The 19,644-nt window shown below is 62.6% G+C and overlaps 2 protein-coding genes across 2 annotated transcripts; both read right to left on the bottom strand.

Moving 5' to 3' along the window:
- Positions 1–3,513: 3,513 nt before the first annotated feature.
- Positions 3,514–11,879, bottom strand: LOC119092319 (uncharacterized). The gene is made up of 7 exons (XM_037215285.1): positions 10,167–11,879; positions 9,791–9,992; positions 8,990–9,430; positions 6,866–8,829; positions 6,576–6,817; positions 4,172–6,296; positions 3,514–3,642 (listed from the first exon to the last, which is right to left on the bottom strand). Exons 1-7 carry the CDS (start codon positions 11,817–11,819, stop codon positions 3,514–3,516), a joined length of 6,756 nt encoding a protein of 2,251 aa, XP_037071180.1. The 5' UTR covers positions 11,820–11,879.
- Positions 11,880–12,003: 124 nt separating this feature from the next.
- LOC119092318 (hyaluronan mediated motility receptor) lies at positions 12,004–19,002 on the bottom strand. Its single transcript, XM_037215284.1, has 11 exons — positions 18,829–19,002; positions 18,179–18,348; positions 17,528–17,690; positions 16,908–17,042; positions 16,310–16,527; positions 15,649–15,766; positions 15,407–15,511; positions 14,832–14,894; positions 12,867–14,063; positions 12,260–12,758; positions 12,004–12,056 (listed from the first exon to the last, which is right to left on the bottom strand). Exons 1-11 carry the CDS (start codon positions 19,000–19,002, stop codon positions 12,004–12,006), a joined length of 2,895 nt encoding a protein of 964 aa, XP_037071179.1.
- Positions 19,003–19,644: the final 642 nt, after the last annotated feature.

The following is a 19,644-nucleotide window of genomic DNA, read 5'->3' as shown; positions in this document are numbered from 1 at the left end:
TGCCGCTCTAATGGGTGTAACGATGGGGGGAAGGGTCTGGAACTTGGAATGGATATTTCCCTTAGAATTTATCACACGGGTTTTATCACTCAATTTCGCCTCGGAGACTGCACGTTTTTCATGTCTCTCCATTCAAAATGCCGTTTCCAGCTCGCTGTCCGCCAAATTCCGATTTGACCCCCACGATCCTGATTTTTCTAGCCCCACTTCACAGCCGTGGTTAACCCTATGGCTGTTCTCATGCGAGGTAGCAGTGCAGTTCCCGACATTGTTTAACGTGAACATAAACAATGCCTTGGCAAATGCAAAAGGCGCAACAAATATGACCGCTTTTTATCTAGTGACCCAGTGTGGTAGCCTCTGCTCCATATCGTCTGGTAGCAGTACGACCAAAGCACCGCAACTCGGGGGACAAGAACACGCGCCTCAAAAACCGAGAGCGCGTGCCACATCGTCCCGCCTTTGCCCTTTGACGATGATGTTTGGATTTGTCGGGCATGTCGACTAAAGCTTTCCTTTTACGCCCACTAGTATATCAAATCTGTCCCGTATTCGGTACGCACCAGTGTTACACACTAAGCGCGCTGATTCACCCGCCGGAGTTGGGTGCGTGACAGCCCGCGTCGTGCAATGACCAAATGGTTGGGTAGATTATTTTAAATAATAGGTGCTTCATGAAATTTAGTCACCTTGCCATCGCGGATCGGACTTATCGCCACTGAAGGCGCATAGAGACAGTGTCCACAGGCCACCGCAGCCACAGTAGCGCCTTCAGCCTCCAGGCGGCGACACTGGGCGTGGGTAACCGGCAGTCGGCGACCGTAGCGAGGGCTTGTTGGTGGTTGACCTAAATAGAAGATAAGTGGGTTTCGTAAGTTCGCGACAAAAAGGTATAAAGCGACAGAGGCTGCTGCTCACAGGCGAAGAAACACCTCAGGAAGTGAGGGTGCCACAACAGACTTTGGGGCCGATTCTTGCTATGCGTCGTCATCACATGGCGACGTCAGGTGAAATGCTCATCATCTTCAGACAGTCTGGGGTGATATGGTCCCAAGGCCCCCGCTCCTATGTCTTTGGTAATGCTTACCAGATTGAGGATAAGTTGCCCATCAGGAATGTAGCGGTAGCCATGACACGGCTATGAGGACCATTGAGACCAAACTACATCCAAGATAACTGTATTAATGTTTATCTCGTAAAGCATAAACTGAGTACAGGTTGGAATGGCGTTTTTCATCCCGCATATACTTTGGAGCGTTGCCGTCAGTGGGCCGAACGGTAAATGGCAGTTAAGGTAGCATATTATCTGCATAAGCAAAATGAGCCCGTTCTCCATACATATAGCCGAAGAGAAACCCGTCAGCGAACAAGTACCCCATTTCACGCACGCTAAACGTATTTGGTCGCAACCAGTTATACTTAAGGGCATCCCAACAGCGCGGTTTACATTACCCAACACACGGCGTTCCGCGAGGAAGCCTTTCAGCCGCTGCCACCAGGGGGCGTATTTACAGCATATCTGATTGTTCGATTTTCACCCACACCATAACGCAAACTGCCGAATCAGGCGAAATGGCCATCATTTTCCCAGTACCGCCCACCTACAGATGCGGCACCTTCACACTACATAAGTAACATGTCACACGCACACGCAGCTGTACAGAAGTTCCACCACTATGAACACGCGCCGATCTTATAGTAAACCACAGCGTTTGACAAGGCCAGAGCAGCGGCGGGCGCTCCGCAGGCCCGCGTCGTGTACGGAGACCGTGCCTTTGCACGGCGGACAATCGGCTTCCCACGCCCTCCAAACAACACACATCGTAAGTCACTAGAGACGCAAACATCACAAGGCGACACTTCATCAAATGTCTTTGGACGATGAGCTGACCAGGTCGGAAGTGTTTGGACTGAGCGACATCTGAAAACAGCCGCCACATACGTCAGTGTTTGAGAATCACAGCGGGCAAAATAAGTGCATTTTGCATGGCTGAAAAACACAATTACACGCGCATTACAAAACTGATTATCATTTATGGAAATGAGATCCAAATGGGGAAGAGGTAACAACGCACGCTGCAACCATCTGAAGTATTGGATCATTTGATGTTATAAATATTATAGAATGTATGCGAATGGCCATCAAGCGTTCACCATGCTGAGTGGATGGCAGAACAAAAGGGTCACGAATCAACGCTGCATACGTATATTCCACGAACTATTAAAAAAACAAATACGCATTCAAGAACAATTATGAGCTTCTGGCAGTGAATGTACATCAGTAACTTCAAAGGCCGGAAGAGACATGCAGTGCAAGAGACACGTATACATAAATGCACACATCGGTGGAGTATGCTTCGTCGCAAGTCACTGTAATGGAACTACAAAGCAACAAGGACCATCCAGCCACACCCAGCTCCAGTGCACGGTACCTATTCTGTCAGCATAATAGCTGGCTGCGGCAAAGCAGCTCAAGATTAACGTCAGCCTTGGTTACCACGCCTCATGCGATTCTGGTGGTCATTGTGAGACACTGCAAAGCAGACCTTCAATATGTGGGGCTGCAAATCAGTGGGCACAAAATGCGGTCGATAATAATGCCCTCAGTCGGAGAGAATGACGCATCCAGCAGTGTTCCACAAGCGCAACTGTGCTTGCAAGTTAACGACAATCCTTGAAAAAAGATGGGGACAATTTTGCATTCGGTTCGCTTGAAAGTGTGATCATGTATTATGAGTTGACATTCAATCCTGTGTTATATAAACGTGATCGCTCGCTGGCCTGCGACTGGATCGCGCAGTTTCCCCACGCGCTCGCACAGGCGTTCGTCTCGCGCTGCGACCAAACGCAAGAGATCGATACCAGTAGAAAGCGGAACAAGTATTAGCCCCGAGTACTCCTCCGCACCTCCAGTGAAGCGCACCGCTACCGGCCGCCTGTTCCCGTGCCTCCCCGCCCCCCCCCCCCCCCCCCGCCGTGGACGGGTCGTAACCGAGCCGGCCGCCGCTCACCTGGGGTCGGCCGTGTTGCGCGCCTTCCGGCAACTGCAGCGACCTCTGTAACCGGCGGCGCTCGGCCACCTCGTCCTGCAGCTGGATGTCCAGCAGGTAGTTGAGCTGCTTAAGCTCCGCCAACCTGCAGAAGGAGGGCGACGGGTGAGCTCAAAGACAACGCGGCCGTCACACATGGGCCCGACCCCACGGAGGATTCACGAAACCCCTGTCTGAAACATCGAATTTTAAGTGAGAAACGCGCTTCAGTGTATCAGAAGCCATTGCCTGGCTTCGGTCCTTGAAGATGTCACAGCCAGGACAAATGAATGCAGCCGCTAAAACACAACTAGAAGCGCGAGCTACCACTTCCGTCAGGTCCATGTACGGTCAAGTTCGGCGCGAAGCTGACACGAATCACCGCCAGCTTCTGATCTCCCTGGAAACCCCGATCTCCCAAAATCTCTTGACTATAACCTATCGTGTCTGGGCCAGACTCGCCGGCGCGCCGGCGCGCCCAGACTCACTTGACTTTGAGCTGGAGCACGTCAGCCGCCTCGTCTGCCGGTCGGGGCACATCGGCCTGGTGCGCCTGATTGGACCGCAGCGCCGACGAGAGGCGCAGCTGCAGCAGGTCCCGCTCCTCCAGCAGCTGCCGGACGGACGGACCAGTCACGGCCAGACCCGCGGCACCGACACAGCGTGAACCGCGGCAGTCATGCTCTCCTGTTGCAGCACATCTGGATCAGCATGCCTACACTGTCGCGCAGCCACAAATAACACAGCTGCCATAAATCGACGTGTGTTTCGGCTTTCCCATCGCAACTGGCGAGGGATTACAACGCTGTTCACCACGGTGGTTTCATACGTCGCAAACGTTGCCATTAACCGATAACTGTTATGGCTTTGGTCACAACAAAAAGTCCCGCCCGGCGCTCTTCGGTGTGATACTGTGAACCGCCACTGAGGCCTTCCCACGCCCGGTGACAAGGTGACATCGGATCACTCATCACACATCCCACTCATCACTCATCACACACTACACACCACTCGGGCATCTATTCTATACTTTTCGGGCTATATCCATTTTGCGTCTCGACATTACCGAAATCACCCGCCCGGGAACTTAAGAGCGTCACGGCGTCGAGCCCGCTCCAGCCCGACTAGGCCTCAGTGCTCACCTGGGCCACCTCAGAGGTGAGCTCGCGACACCGGGCGTCGCGGCCCTGCAGCGCCTCGCCCAGCTGGCGCAGGTGCTCGTTCAGCCCGTCCACCACGTCACCGTCCTCGCCTTCCTCGGCCAGCGTGCGCCACTGGGCCGCCTCGGCCAGCAGCGCGGCGTTGGTGGCGCGCAGGCTCGAGATCTCGTCGGCCATCGAGTGGATGATCACCTCGCGCGAGCGCAGCACCAGCCCCGACTCGTCGGCCTCGGCCTGAGCGGCGGCCAGGTCAGTGTCGGCCGACGCCGCCTGGTCGGCCTCCGCAGGAGGAGTCGGGTGGTCGGCAGGCGCGCCGCCGGTCAGATCTGGCGGCGCGGGGGCGGCCGTGGCGGCCGGGGTGGCCCCCGCCAGCGGCGGTCGCGAGTACAGCGGATGGGCGGGCATGGCCGGATCCGCGCCAGTCAGTGACGACTGGTAGACGTCGGTGGGAGCGCTGCTCAGGGCAGCGGCGAAGGATGTCACCACCGGCGGCGGAGCGGGCACGGTCGGGTCCGCGCCGGTCAGAGGCGGGGACTGCAACGACGTGGTCGCGTTCGCATGGAACAGGTGAGCGGTCGCCGAGGCGTCGCCGCCTCCCTCCGCCAGCCACTGGGATTCGTAAGCCGCCAGTCGGTTCGATAGGGCGGCGTTCTCGCTGGCTGCCGCGTCCAGCGCCACCTGCAGCTGCTCCACCGACCGCTGCAGCTGGGCATCGGGAGCGGCAGCTGCCGTCTCGTACAGCTCCAGCAGCTCCTCGTTACGCAGCTCCAGCTCTTCCAGCCGCCGCTCCAGCACCGCCTTCTCCTCCACGAGCCGAGCTAATTCCGACCGCGCGGCCGAATCCGCCTCTGCCGTCACCTCTGATTGCGCCGCGCCGGCGGGGTCTGACGTCACACCAGCGGCGTCTGACATCACACCAGCGGCGTCTGGCGTCACACTGGCGGCAGCGCGGCTCTCCGCGGCCTCCTCCAGCTCGGCCAGCCGCCACTCCATGTCGGTTATCTGGCCGCGTAGCCGGTCGTTCTCCACACGCAGCGCGTGGGCCTCCGTCTCCAGTCGCTCCTTGGCGTCCACCAGCCTGGCCTGCGCATCCTGGTAGGTATCAACCTGCTCGGCCAGGCGCGTCTTCTCCTGCTGCAGCTCGCGACCCAGTCGCTCGGCCTCATCGGCACGGCGGCGCGCCTCGGTCGCCTGCGCCTGCAGCTCCTCCAGCAGGGCGGCATCCAGGCCGTCGGCGCCTGGCGCCGGGGCGCGCGCGCCCTTCTGCGCCGTCTTCAGCTTCTGCAGGAGCCGGCCGTTCTTAACCTTGGCCTGCTGCAGCTCCTCCCGGGAGCCGGCCAGCGTGGTCTCCAGCTCGGTCACCTTCTGCCGGTAGAAGGCGGCCTGGTCGCCGAGCGCCGAGTCGGCGACCGGCGTGCTGCGCGCCGCCGACAGCTGCGCCTGCGTATCGGTCAGCAGGTCGCGCAGCAGCTGCACCTCGCCCTCCAGGCGCGCCACGTCGGCACGCTCCGATTCAAGCTCGCCGCTCAGCTGCGACACCGTAGCCAGCTCCTCGGCCAGCTGAGCGGACAGCTGTGCCGCGTCGTCGGCGACCGGTGCGGCGCGCGCCGCCCGCTCGGCCTCCAGCTGGGTCGACGGTTGCGCCAGCTGGTCCCGCAGAACAGCCATCTCCCCCTGCAGGGCAAGGATCTCTTCCCGCAGGCGTCGCGCCTCTTCGCGCTCCGCGTCGAGCTCGGCGGTGACGAGCGCCAGCCGCTCGACGCCGGCGGCGGCGGCGGCCGCATGCTCCCGCAGCTCGGTCGCCTCCACCTGCAGGCGACTCAGCTTCTCCCGCTCCGTCTGCAGCTCGCGAACCACGTCCGCCAGCTTGTCCGTGTCGACGGCGGCCGTCTGGGCCCAGAGCGCGGTCGCCTCCTGCTCGAGCCGCGCCACCTTCTCACGTTCAGCCCGCAGCTCGGCCGTCACCCGCTCCAGCTCGGCCGGCTCGGCCGGCGGCGGCGCGCGCGGCTCGGCCGGCGCCGGCGACACCGCCTCCAGCGACGGCGTGAACTCCTCCCAGCCCCACTCGGCGCGCAGCGGAGCGGCACCGGCCTCCTCCAGGAACGGGCTGGACGTGAGCGCCACCAGCGGGTCGGGCGCCGCCTGGCCGGCCGCCGCCGCCCGCTCCAGCTCGGCGACGCGGCCGCGCAGCGCCTCGTTCTCCGAGCGGAGCGCCGAGAGGCTCGCCTGCTCTCCAGCGTCTGAGCTGACGCCGCCGCCGCCGCCGAAAAACGACAACACGGACGGGATGACGCTCTGCGCCGCCGAGACCACCGTCTCGGTCACGGCGGCGGCGTCGGCCGGCACCGGGGTCTCGTCTGCCGGGGCCGGCGACGACAGCAGCGACACCGTGGAGAGCTCGGCGCTGGTCGGCGGCGCAGACGGCTCCGGCGGAGCTTCATCCTCGGCGCTGATGGGGTAGTGGAGCATTACGGAGGCGTCTGTCACCCAGCCCTGCTGCTCCGCCTGGCTCGGGTCGTGGTACTGTTCGACCTCCGCCTGGGCGGCCACCTGACCCTGCTCCGGCTGCTGCTGGCCCTGGCTGTAGTACGCCGCGTAGTACTGGTAGTAGTCGATGTACTGCTGCAGCTGGGCCTTCGTCGACTCCAGCTCGGCCTCGGCGGCCGTCTTCTCAGCCTGCAGCGCCGCACGCGCCTCCTCCGCCTCCGTCAGCTGTCGCTGGAGATCGTCAGTAGACGCCTCGCCCGCCTGCTGCGGGGCGGCCTCTGGTCCCGCCCCGGCCGCCTGCAGCGCCGCCTTCTCCGCCGCCGCCGCCTCGAGCAGCGCCCCCAGCCGGGTCACCTCATGCTCCAGTCCAGCGGCGCGCTGCGCGGCGTCTGCGGCGGCTTCGGAGGCGCGGCACTGCTGCAGCCGATCGACCTCCTCCCGCAGCCGCGCCGCCTCCTCCTGGGCCTGGTGCAGCTGCTCCTGCAGACGGCGGCCGGCTGCCACCTCGGCCGCCGCCTCGGTGCGCAGCCGCACATTCTCCTCCTCCAGCTGCTGCGCGGCGCGCGCGGTAGCCGTCAGCTCCTCCAACTGGGAGTGGAGCTGCGCGTTGTCCGCCTCCACCAGGTCGCTGCGCTCGCCTTGACCGGCCACCGTATCCAGCTGCGCGCGCAGCAGCGCGATCTCCGATTCGGAACTCTTCAGCTGCTCCTCGGTGGCGGCGAGCGCCAGTAGCCGCGCGTTGCGCTCCTCGAGCTCGGTCTCCAGACGTAGCCGTCGCTCCTCGTCGGCCGTCCGCTGCTCCTTCAGCTGGCTGACCTCCGCCTCCAGCTGCTGGGAGCGCTCGCCGCCCGGCGTCAGTTCGATGATCCGGGCGCGCAGCTGCTCGTTCTCGGCGCGCAGCAGACTCAGCTGTTCGGCGATGTCTTCGGCGAGGTTCGGCGTCTTCTCGACGGCCGGCGGCGGCGGCGGCTGTGGCGGGGTGTTCGGGATGATGCCGAAGCTGTCCAGGAACCCGGCGGACGACGCCATGGGCTGCGAGCCGCCGAAGAGCGACGATGCGAACGGAAGAGCGGAGGCAGGCGGCGCTGCCGGCGGCGCCTCGGCAAACACGTGCGACACAGCCTGCACGACGGGCTCGTCGACGGCGGGTGCCACTGGGAGTGGCGCCGCCAGCCGCGCCGTCAGGTCCGCCACCGACCGTTCCAGCCGCTCCTTGTCGGCGCCGAGGCTCGCCAGCCGCTCCTGCCGCGCCGCCAACTCCAGCTCGGCGGCGGTTAGCTGCTCCTGCAGTTGCTGCCGCTGGCGCTCGGTCTCCTCTCGCTGCGTCGCCAGCGGCTCCAGGTCGGCCACGCGCAGCTCTAGCTGCTCTATACGCGTCTCCGACCCGAGCGCCTGTATGTTGAGGCGGTGGCTCGCGTCAGATTCGGCCTGCTCCAGGCCGTGGTGCGCCGTCTCCAGCTGGCGGCGCGCGTCCTCCAGCTCTCTCTCCACCAGCTCCCGCTCCACCACGGCAGCCCGCAGCTGCTCAACGGCCGGCTCCAATTCCCGCACGCGCAGGCGCAGTTCGTCCCGCTCCTGCAGCGCTAACTTCAGCTGCAGCTGCTGGTCGGCGGTCGGCTCCAGCGCCTGCAGTCTCTCTTGAAGTTCCTGGCGCTCCTGGAGCGCGGTTTGCAGCTGGTCAGCGGCCGGCTCCAGGCCCTGGAGCCGTTCCTGTAGCTCCTGCCGCTCCTGGAGCGCAGCATGCAGCTGCTGGTTGGCGGCCGGCTCCAGCGCCTGCAGCTTCTCTTGCAGTTCCTGGCGCTCCTGGAGCGCGGCTTGCAGCTGGTCGGCGGCCGGCTCCAGGCCCTGGAGCCGTTCTTGCAGCTGCTGCCGCTCCTGGAGCGCGGCTTGCAGCTGCTGCTGCAGCGCCTGCTGTTCGCGGCCGGCCGTCTCCAGCCGGTCCCTGAGCTCGTCCCTCTCGTGGCACGTGCTGGCCAGCTGCTGGCGGGCCAGCTCGGCGCCGGAGTCGGCCGGCAGACCCTCCGGTTCGGTGCGCTCGCCCGGCCCTGCCGCCGGCGGCGTCCACAGCGCCGCGAACGGGTCGGCCGGACCAGCGGCCACCTCCGGCGCGCCGAACATGGAGAATACAGGCACGCCCGACGGCGGCCCGCCGCCTGCCGGCGCCGCCTGGGATCTGGCCGTGGTCGGGAAGCAGCTGCTGGCCGTGTCCGCCGCCGCCAGGGTGGGCTCCCGCCGGCTGCTGCTGAAGGTCGAAGTGCTGTGTGGCGTGCTGCTGGTGCTGGCTGTAGGAAAAATCGGTCTGCTGCTGGTCACGGCTGAAGTAGTCGCCCGTGGTCTGGAGGTTCTCCGCCACAGCCGCTTCGTACTTGTACTCCTCAACACTCGGCTGACCGTGGCCGAAGTGCGACCCGGTCTGCTGTTCGCCCTGGCCAATGCGCTGCTGATCCTCACCGAAGTGCGATTCCGTCGGCTGCAGGCCATCACCAAAGTAGTTTCCTGCGTACTGCTGAGGCCCAAGATCTTGGACCGGTCCCGTACGCTGCTGACCATTACCAAAGCACGACCCTGTGGGCTGCTGGTCGTCGCCAGCCGCATACGATCCGATCGTTTGCTGGCTCTGGCCGTAGTGCTCTTGCTGACCAAAGCCAGCATCTGCTCCAATCTGCCCCTGGTCAAAGAATGCGCCCGTCGTCTGCTGCTCCTGGCCGAAGTAGCCCGCGAACTGGGGCTGCGACTGATCGTAATAGACGGTGCCTTCCGCCCGCGGGGGCGCCGCCGGCCGGTCCTGCTGCCGCTGCTGCTGCTGCTGCTGCTGCTGCTGCTGCTGATCCGACGACATCGGCTGCTGTCCACTGCAGGCCGGGCCCTGCTCGGCGCTCGGGGCCTCGGCCGGCGGCTCGCCCACACCGGCCGCCTTCAGAGCGTCGACCTCTCGCTCCAGCCGCTCCACGGCCGCCGCAGACGCCCGCAGCTGCGCCAGCGTCTTTTCCACCAGCGTCACGGCCGCGGTGCGCGCCGCCTCCGCGTGCAGCGCGCGCGCCTCGAGTCGCTCCTGCTGCTGCTGCGTTTCCAGTTTGAAAGCGTGCAGAGCGTCGGTCTCGGCGCCGAGCCTGCGGAGCTCCTGTTCCTGAGCTCCTGCTCGGAGCTTCTGTTCCTGCTCGAGGCGGCACGCGGCGTCCGCGCGCTGGGCCTCGGTCGCGTCCAGCTTGGCCTGCAGCTCCATCAGGTCCGTCATGCTGCCGGCCAGGTCGGCCTTCAGCGACGAGTTCTCGAAGTTGAGCACGGACCACTGGTGACTGGCGTCGACGCGCTGCTCCTCCAGCCGGCGCTCGGCCGCCTCGCGCTCCGCCTCGGCGGCCGCCAGCTGGCGTCGCAGCCGCGCGCCCTCCTCCAAAGCCGCCTGTAACTCGGCTTCCACCGCCGCCGACTCGTCCCTTGCCTCCGGAAGCGGCTCTGCGCCCTCTGCCGGCCGGGCTACTCCCCCGCTTGCCTCTGCGACGGCCTCGGCCTCGCGCGCCCTCTCCGGCGAGCGCTGTCGCTCCGAGTGTAACCCGGAGGTCACCTCCTCCAGAAGCGCTGCCTCCTCCGCGGCGAGCTGCTCGGTGCTGCCAACTCCCTCCAGCTGCCGCAGGAGCCGCGCGCGCTCCTCGGACAGAGCGCTCACCTCCATCTGAGTGGCGAGCCACAGCTCGCGCACGGCGCTGAGCTCAGCGGCCAGCTCGGCGGCCGAGGCGGCCGGCGCCGGCGCGTCCTCGCAGCCCAGCACCTGCTCAGTAACCATCTCGGTGTTGCCGAGCTGGAGTGCCTCGGACGGCGGCTGGTCGTCACGCGGCCAGCCAGCGTCCTCATCCCAGCCCCACTGTCCGGACGGCATGCCGGCTGGTGCTCCCTCGTCCTCCTCCTCACCGGTCGACCAGCCCCAGCCGTCGCCAGCCGGAGTCGTCAGCGAGGCGTCACCTGCCGGGGGCTCCTCGGCGCCGTCCGGCCGCGGGGTCGCTGCCTGCGCCTCCAGCTGCGCCTCGGCGCCGGGCACGTCGGTGGCCGGCGGGGCGGACGGCGCGGCGTCGTCGGCCGGCGCCTCCATCACCCAGTCGTTCCAGGAGGCGCTCGCCTCCGCATCGCCCCACTGCCACGGGATGGTGGCCGCTACCACCGTCACGGCCTCGGACGCCTCGGACGGCGGACTGGCGTCCTTGGCGGCGGCGGCGGCCGCAGCGGCGTCCCTAGCGGCGGCGGCCGGCGGCGAGGCAGCGCCCGACGACGGCCGCTCGTCCACCATGGACCAGTTGTCTTCGGACGAGTCTCGCGGCTGACCCTCCGAGCCACTGGACGGCAAGCTCACCAGGTCCAGACCGCGTGGCACGCTGAACAACGCACCCGCCTCGGCCGCCGGCAGCGTGCGCAGCTGCTGCATCAGCGCGCGCACGTCCGACACGAGCGCAGCGTCGCCGCCGCGGCCGGTGGCCGGCACCGGCTCCAGCACCGACTCGACCGGATGGCCGCCGGCCGGGAACTCGGTGAGTGCCGAGAGCAGGTCGGAAGCGGTCTGCTGCGCCTGCAGGCTGGCCAGCTCGGCGTCGCGACTCTCCAGCTGGGCGGATAGCGTGGCCACGCGCGCCTCCAGCGCCTCGCAGCGCTCCCGGGCGTCGTCGAAGGCCGCCTCTTTGGCGGTGAGCTCCTCCAGCAGGTACACGATCTTATCGTCCTTGTGAGCGCTTTCACGGACCGTCTCCTGCAGAGTGGCGATCTTAGCATCCTTCTCTGCCGCCTCCGCCTCCCACTTCTCCTGGTTCGACTCAATGGCGGCCAGCTTATCCTGCAGGGCAGCAACCTCATCGCACTTCTGCACCACTGCCGCCCCCAGTGTTTTTGCCTCAGCCACACTTAACCTCGTTTCTTCCAAGGCGGTGATTTTGGCGTCTTTCTCGGCCAACTGCGCCTCCCAATGTTCTCGACTGACACCTGTACTAGTCAGTTCCACCAGATCCGCAATTTTGCCGTCCTTCTCGGTCATCGCCGCGTCCCAAGCCTCCCTCTCGGTCCTCAACGCTTCGACCTCGGCCACGGTCTCCTCCAGACGCGCCCTCAGCGCCTGCGCCGCCTCCTCCAGGGTGCGCACCTTGGCCACCGCCTCGTCGCGCATCTCCGTGCGGCGGCGGACGGCAGCAGTCAGCTGGCGCAGTCGCGCCTGCTGTTTCAGCAGCAGCGCGTCTTTCTCGGGCTCGGCGCCGGCCGGCTCGCTGCGCGCCGACTCGGAGCGTTCGCTGAGCAGCGAGCTCTGCGAGCTGCTGCGGTCGGTGGCGCGCAGCAGAGGCAGCTCGAACAGGTCAGCGGCGCGAGGCCGCCGCTCCAGCGCCGCCTGGCACAGCAGGCGCGTGAACTGCGCCAGCACGACACAGCGCTCAGGCAGCGACAGCGGCGCTTCACCGCCGGCTGCGCCCTGTACCTCCGCCTGCAGGCGCTCCACGGCCGCTGTCAGTGCGGCACCGTCGCCGTCCCGCTGCTGCAGCTCTTGCAGGCCAGCCAGCTGGTCCAGCAGCTCCTGGCAACGCGCCGAGCGGGGCGCCGACGGCTCGGCGCCGCCCTGCAGCTGCTCCGACAGCGCCTCCTTCTCGCGGACGATCTGGGCAAACTCGTTCTCGGCGACGCTGAGCTTGTTTCGCAGCTCACGCAGCTCTGTCTCCGTGGCCATGACGAGCTCGTGCGTCCGGCTGGTTTCTTCAGCCATGTTGCTCCTCACGTCGTGCAGCTCTGACCGCGTCTCATCAAGGGACTGCTTGACGTCCGATAGCTCCTTTTGGAGCTCCGCCTTGAGCTGCAGCTCTTTGCGCAGCTTCACCTTCATCAGCTTCATCTTCTGCTTGGTCTCGGACGCGGTGCCCGCCGCCTGTGACTCAGCCTCGGCTTCCTGCACCGGCATCGGCTGTTGCGCGCTCTCCGTCTTCTCTCCTCCAGCGACCACCTCCACTGAGGCCGGCGGCTCGCTCCGAGCCTGCATCGATTCCAGCGCACTCCGCGTCTCCGTGAGCTGACCGTCGGCTGCCTGTCTGGACTCCTTCTCCTGCGACAGCTGCGCGCGCACCTGCTCCAGCTCGGCCTGCAGGGCGGCCAGGTCCTCCGCCGTCGGCGCGTCTCTGATGGCAGACGAGACGCCCTCCAACTCCGCGATGTTCGTCCTGAGCTCATCCACCTTCTGCTTCAGGATGCCCACCTTCTCCTCAAGCGAGGACTTGGCCTTCAACTCCTGCTTCAGCTTCGTCTTCAGCTTCTTGACCATTTTCTTGAGGTCGCCCTGCGGCTCCGCGGCCGCCTCAGCCGCTTCCCCACGCTCCAGCTCGGCGTTGCGAGCTTCATACTCGTTCCGCATAGCTTCCCTCTCGCTCTTCTCGTTGTCCAGCTGTTCCTGCAGCTGCTTGCTGCTGAACTGAAGCTCTGAAATGAAGCCTTCAGATGCCTTAAGCTCCGTCTCCAGGCCGCTGACGAGCTGCTGCAGCCGTGCCGCCTCCTGCCGGAGAGCCTCGCGGTCCATCTGGCTCTCCTCCAGCATGCGTCGCGAGGTGTCCAGGTCTGTCATCAACACCTCCAGCCGGGCCTCTAGCTGCTTCACGGCCGGCGTCTCGGGCTGAGCGCCTTCCACCGTCGCCGCATGACAGTCAGCCTCACTGACCGCTTCAGCTGTCAGCTGGCTCTCAGGCTGGCCGCCCACCTCAGCCTGACTGCCCATTTCAGCTGTAACTTGCTTTTCAGCCTGGCTCCCCGTTTCTGCCGTCCCCAGTTTATCGGCCTGACTCGCTGCCTCGGCCGTGACTTGCTTTTCAGCCTGGCTCGCCATTTCCGCCGTCGACTGTCTGCGAGCCTGGCTCCCCACCTCCGCCGTGATTTGTCTATCGGCCTGACTTCCCATCTCGGCTGTCAGCGCCTGCCCGGCCGCCTCGCCGAGCACACGGAGACGCTCCTCCAGATCCGCCGTCACCTGGAGGTGACGAGCTTCGGCCTCCTCCAGCCGACGGGCGTCACCTGGGACGTCTCGGTCGGCCCGCACCCTCTCCAGCTCAGCCCTCGCCTCCTCCAGACCGGCTCTGGCTTCCCGCAGCTCGGCCGTCGTGGCCTCGCTGCCGTCACGCTCCTCCCGCAGGCTCGCGGTCGCCTCCACCAGCCTGGCGTTGGTTTCGGACAGACTGGTGGCGGTCTGCTCTAGGCTCGCCCTGGTCTCCTCCAGTTCGGCCCGTGTTTCAGCCAAGCTGGTGCCGGCCTGGTCGAGGCCGACTCGCGCCTCCTCCAGGGACGAGGTTAGGGCGGTCACCTGCAGCTCCAGGTTGGTCTTCTCTGACGTTAGCTTGGAGACCTGGGTGTCCTTCTCGTCAGTAGCTGACACGAGCTCGGCGATCTGCCAGCACGAGGGCGGCCATCAGCTGCACTGATGCAAGTTGGGTGTCATTGGGGCTTTGCGACGCATTCAGCTGCTGAGGCTTTGTGGCGTCGCCTGTCTCTCACCCAGGCGGGAAGGGCGGGTACCGCGGGGAATCGAACTCCGCACCTCTGGTTTCCCAGACACGCAGCTTGACATCTACACAAACAGCACACCCAGCTTCCCTGAGGCCTTCCCCCACAAACACGAACACTGGGGAGGCACAGCCATGGTGCCACACAACCGCAACGAGAACAGTATTCTGATAAGCCAACGTGGCATACAGTCGTGATGTTAGTGGCCTGGTAACTATCGCAAGCGAACCAAACCAGTCCCCTGGACAGCATAGCAGACAGACAGCACATATGGGTGTAAATCTAAAATGGTAGCCCGTAATCCAGAATTCGGACTAAGACTTGACAGGCTTCATGGGATTACGAGCCCACCTTGGCATTTAGGTACTTGCATGGCAGCCAGCGGACAAGGGCCCGTCGTATCACCAACAGCGAGTATACTATGCCTAACATTGGGTATTACTAACGGTGTATTTTCCGTTCTGATTATCATATTTTAATACACCTGGACGACGCACATTACACACATAGACCGTTCTTGTATAAAAGCAAGTTGGCGTTAGCCACAGGCCCACTCGCAAGACTACTCAAAGGACCAAACTAGAGGAAGCAAAACGTCAATGCCAGCATCTTCCCCACCTGGCCCAGCGGTGCCCCCCGACCGTCACCTCACCTTAGCCTCCAGCTCCGCCGTCAGCCGGTCCTTGTCCTCGATCCGCTGGCTGAGTGCGGCGGCCTCGGCCACCAGCGCCAGTTTGGCGTGCGTGGCGTCCGCCTCGGCCTGCTCCAGGGCGGCCGCCCGCTCGGCCAGCGCCGTCAGCTCCGCCAGACGGTCGGCCGACTCTGCCGCGCCGCACACCGCCCCCGTCAGCCCCGCCACGTCACGACATTGCCACGCGCGTTACACGCCACAACACGCACATGCCGACCACCGCGACCACACGACGTATCGTTCATGGCCCGAACAGGCTGTGACGACGCCATGACGCCGGGGTAAGCGTCCCTGGCGGCGGGCCCGTGCCACAGACTCTGGGTCTGAGTGTCTCAGCTGCTCGCAGCGCCCGTCCACGCGCCGGTCGGCTCACCTGTCCGCAGTCGGTCCCGCTCGGCCTCCAGCACGGCGCCGGCGTCGTCCATCTGGTCGGCCTCGCCGGCCGCCCGCAGCTGCTCGCGCAGCTCGTCGCTCAGCTGCTGCAGCTCGGCGCAGCGGGCCGTCAGCTGGCCAGACTCGGCCTCCAGCTGGCTCACCCGCTGGCGCTTCTGCGACTTGACGCGGAACACCATCTTCTGCGAGTCGGCCAGCTCCCGCTTCACCTCAGCCAGCTCCGACTCCAGCGCCGCCGCGCGGCCGGCCTGCGAATCAGCGCGGGCATGTCAGCTCGCCGTGGAGCTGGCCGGACATCCGAGGCCACGCAAGAGGCTACCGTGCTCAATGGCGCTGTCCACTACTGTGTTGGTAATGCACTATACATGCAGTGGTGGATTATTACCTCGTCTTTGGCCGACGCCTGCAGCTTGACAAGTTTTTCCTGGAGATTAGCGTTCGCAATAACCAAATCAAATCTGGTCGACTCGGCCTTCTTATAGTTTTCTTCCGAAGCTTCAAGCCTGCAAAATGCACATAAGCATGATTTGAAAATTGTGTTCATGAATAGAGCAATCATACACGATCATACATCATCTCACTGGTGGCTTTGTCAATGACGCTTCTAGTCACCTGTCAAGGACGTCATCTGTCGTGATATCATGGGCAACGACGCTACTAGTCACCTGTCAAGGAAGTCGTCTGTCGTGATATCCTCCACAACGACGCTACTAGTAACGTGTCAGGGACGTCATTTGTAGTGACATCCTCGACAACGACGCTATTAATCACCTGTCAATGACGTTATTTGCAGTGACATTCTTGACAACGACGCTACTGTCACCTGTCAAGGATGCTCGTAACATTTCTTTCCACGGACTTCAGTTTATTATTACGTCAGTTTATTATTTATACACACAGGGTACAACACCTAGCACTCCGAGGTTTGAACATATGACTCGGCTCGATTATCTCGATGACTGATCGACGACGACCATGACAGGCAATTCAGCACAACAACTCCAGTCTCGGCTGGCAGGCCGGGATGCTCGTGCTCAACCTCTCACCTCTGGTTGGCCTCCTGCAGTTGCCGGGTGAGTCGTTCCTCGCGCACGCGCCAGTCGGCCTCGTGCACGGCGAACGCCTCCTGCATGGCCGTCATCTGCTGGCGCGTGTCGTCCAGCGTCTCCAGCGTCACCTGGCCGCGCTCGGTCAGAGCGCGCGTCACCAGGTTGACGGCGGCCGTGCGAGCCGAGATCACCGACTCCTTCTCCTGCAGCGTGTCCTGAGCGGGGAGGGGGCACCGGGCGACGGTCACAGACGAATCGGCTGGCTGCCGCCGAGGCCGGGACACCCACCGCGGCGTACCTACCTTGCCGCGCCACGCCCCGGCGGTTTGAGTGGACACCGGCGGACATGGCGCGTGTCGGGCGACATGGGGCGGTGAGCGAGGCATGAGCTGAGCACGACACGGCAGAAGTTCAGTGGGATGGATCGACGGCGTGCAGTTCGTCAGTGAATACTGCGGCGGCCACAGCTCTGCCCGCCGCAAGGCGCAAGCGGCTTAAGAACACACCCTGGAAAACAGCGGAGGCCAAGGCTAGACCAATTTTACTGTAGCAGCAGCGTCGGCCTGCCCGCCGCGTGTCCGCAGACGCGCTTCACCTTCAGGTCGACGACAGTGGCCTCCAGCTGGGCCACCTTGTCGGACAGCTCGTAGATGCGGTTGTCCTTCGCCAGGATGACGCCGTACAGCTCCTCCGGCTCTTTACCTCGCACCGAGTCGCTCAGCGTCATCGACTGCGGACGGGGGAGAGAGGTTGGCCGAGGGCCTGCGGTACAACTAAGGGGAGTGGTGGGGGGGGGGGGGGGGGGCAAGGCTGGCACCACACTCGGCTCGATGCTCATCTGGTCAGCACCGAATCCGAACCATTGGTATAGGGACTACACTGGCGGACAAAAGGCATCATGCAGAAGGCCTCATGTGGATGTTTCGGCCCTGTACGCATAGGGGAGGAGAGTCAATCTCCAGGCGACGACCGAAAGGCGCTTAGAGGAACGATCTCAGAAGGATGGGCTTTTATCGGTTTTTGCCGGTTTTCGGCGGCAATAATCGTCAACACGACAGAGCCCACATGCAGGAGTCCCCAATGCAAAAAGCCCTCTCGTTATAAACGCTGCGAACCACCAGCCAGGGGCAACACCAGCTCCTCGACGGACACCCCAGCAGCCGACTACCGTAGCGGCGGCGCAGTGGCGAGCGATCGCGTGCTGGCCACGCCCACCTTGCGCGGCGACGAGCCGTAGTCGACGTCGCCGTCGGAGCCCGAGTCGGCAGAGTCGCACGAGTCGTAGCAGTAGTCGGTGTCCTCGATGCGTGACTGCAGGTTGCGCACCATGGTCTCGAGGTCGACGCGGCGCTCTTGGCTGCGCTCCTCCTGCACCCGCCTGCCGGCCGCCGCACCGGCAGTCAGACACGCGCGCCGCCCGGCCACCGTTCTCGGCGCCATTTAACGCGCGTGCTGGCCGACATCGCGGCTGCCGTCTTCGGTTGTTACAAGCGCGGGAGTTCTCCCATTTCACTGGCCTTCCCGGCTACCATCCGCTCTAACCTATTTGTACATCGATAAAATCGTTATCCATTTAACGCAATGAATCAAAATGCATCGGCTACTAACGATCTAAGACTAGCAAAATACATCGAAACAAATTAATTTTTTGTTGCTTTTTTCTTGCATTTCACATATCTCTCGGTGTCTTCAGAAGCACATATATCATTCCACCAGATAACAACTACTGTTTGTGCATACCACAAGAGCCATGCAGCAGGGGCCACAACAAACACAATGCCTCTGCTAGCCTCAACTGATCAAGCGCAGCTGCGATTTCCGCCGATACCCCGAGCAGCCGACGGTTGCCCGGCGACTGCTGCCCACCTCTGCTCCTCGAGCCTGCGCTTGATTTCGAGCATGCGCTCGCGCCGTCCCTGGGCGCCGCTGGTCGAGGCCGTGCTCTGGTTGGCCGGCGCCTCCTCCTCCAGCGCGGCCACCTGCTGGCTGAGCCTATCCAGCTTCGAGGTCTGCTCGTGCTCCGCCCGACTCAGCCGCTGCAAGGGTAACGGGCGACGTTACGACAGACTCTTCCCAAGCATGGGCGGCGGGCGACATTACGACAAACCCCGCCGTTGCACGGCCGGCAAGCGTCGTTACAACGTCAGACCGCTGCTGACATGCTCAAACACTGACATCTTATAAGGTAGGAAGACAAGGGACAGACTGATGGAATAAGACACCTTCACAGCTTATACTTGTCCATTTAAGTGCAGGACAGGTGATACAATTTTTAGACAGTGGTAATAGCCTCATTCCTCGGAGAAAACGAGGAGAATGGAGATATAGATTTGCTGATATTTCTGCAACATGCCTTTATCAAAACAATGGCAAAAGTACGCAATACAATTTTTGTTAATTTTCATGTATATGGTAACAACAGAGAGAACAATGTCATAAGCCATCTACGAAATAAATCACTAATATATTTGACTGTCAACATCACACATCATGTGGGGAAGCTCATTTACACTTACCTGAACCTGTTGCTCCTTCTCATGCAGCTGACTCTGGTGGGTTTTCACCATGTCCTTGAGCTGCTTGATAAGGTTCTGCTGCATATCAAACTGTTCTTTCATGTCCTCTATTTCTGGGGCAGCCTCAACAGCCTCAGCGGCTGCCTCAGCACCCTCGCTGCCACCCCACCACATGGTGACCACTCAGGAGCTGCTAACGCATTCCAGGCCTGACGAGAAAGTGTAGTAAGTTACCAAAATTTGTAGAAGTAAGCCTGTTGAGAGTCAGATATGCTTTTTCACACATTCTGAATATAAATCACCTGTATGCAGCTTATCCACTATGTGTCATAGCATGTTGACATCTTGATCACCGTCATGTCCTGTCACTTGCTGTCATTGTAATAGCATATCAAAAAATACATTTACAGTGCCTCCCATCCGAGATAGATTTGGCTGAGATAATTCAGATGTCTTGATCTAATGGAACTGCAATAAAAATAATGCTCTCGGTCCACATATAATCTCCCAAACTGTTAACTGCATTCAATTAAAAAATAAATATATCTGAATGTGTGAGGGTAGGAATAAGCAATTTCAGATCAACAGCTGAACTTGGTGCCCTGGTGAGACCTAATGTGATGGCAATTGGGTGCTCTATCATGGCAATATGTCTGCTGCTCACAGTGTATTCCGAAGACATCTAGATTCAAACTACACCCACAATAGCTTTGGACCACGCGAACACCATCACCATCATCACTTGTTACAAGCCCTGATCCCATCTGGTTCCCTGTCAGCTACTTCCTTTTCCTGAAAAAGAAGTTCAAGCTGCAA

Source organism: Pollicipes pollicipes, unplaced genomic scaffold (genome assembly GCF_011947565.3).
Source record: "Pollicipes pollicipes isolate AB1234 unplaced genomic scaffold, Ppol_2.1 Scaffold_3447;HRSCAF=4054_pilon_pilon_pilon, whole genome shotgun sequence".
Classification (NCBI taxonomy): domain Eukaryota; kingdom Metazoa; phylum Arthropoda; class Thecostraca; order Pollicipedomorpha; family Pollicipedidae; genus Pollicipes; species Pollicipes pollicipes.
This window is presented reverse-complemented; position numbering and strand designations above follow the sequence as displayed.

Coding starts and splice junctions, on each gene's coding strand:
- LOC119092319 (XM_037215285.1), bottom strand. CDS start 11,819: ATGCGCGACGAGGCGGTGGCCAAGGTGCGCACCCTGGAGGAGGCGGCG. Junction 9,431..9,790: donor AGCTCAGGAACAGGAGCTCC/GCAGGCTCGGCG, acceptor CGCGGGCGGAAG/GCACCGTCTATTACGATCAG. Junction 6,297..6,575: donor AGCGCCGAGCTCTCCACGGT/GTCGCTGCTGTC, acceptor GCTCACGTCCAG/CCCGTTCCTGGAGGAGGCCG.
- LOC119092318 (XM_037215284.1), bottom strand. CDS start 19,002: ATGTGGTGGGGTGGCAGCGAGGGTGCTGAGGCAGCCGCTGAGGCTGTT. Junction 18,349..18,828: donor AGAAGGAGCAACAGGTTCAG/GTAAGTGTAAAT, acceptor TTACCCTTGCAG/CGGCTGAGTCGGGCGGAGCA. Junction 16,528..16,907: donor CCACTGTCGTCGACCTGAAG/GTGAAGCGCGTC, acceptor CTCCCCGCTCAG/GACACGCTGCAGGAGAAGGA.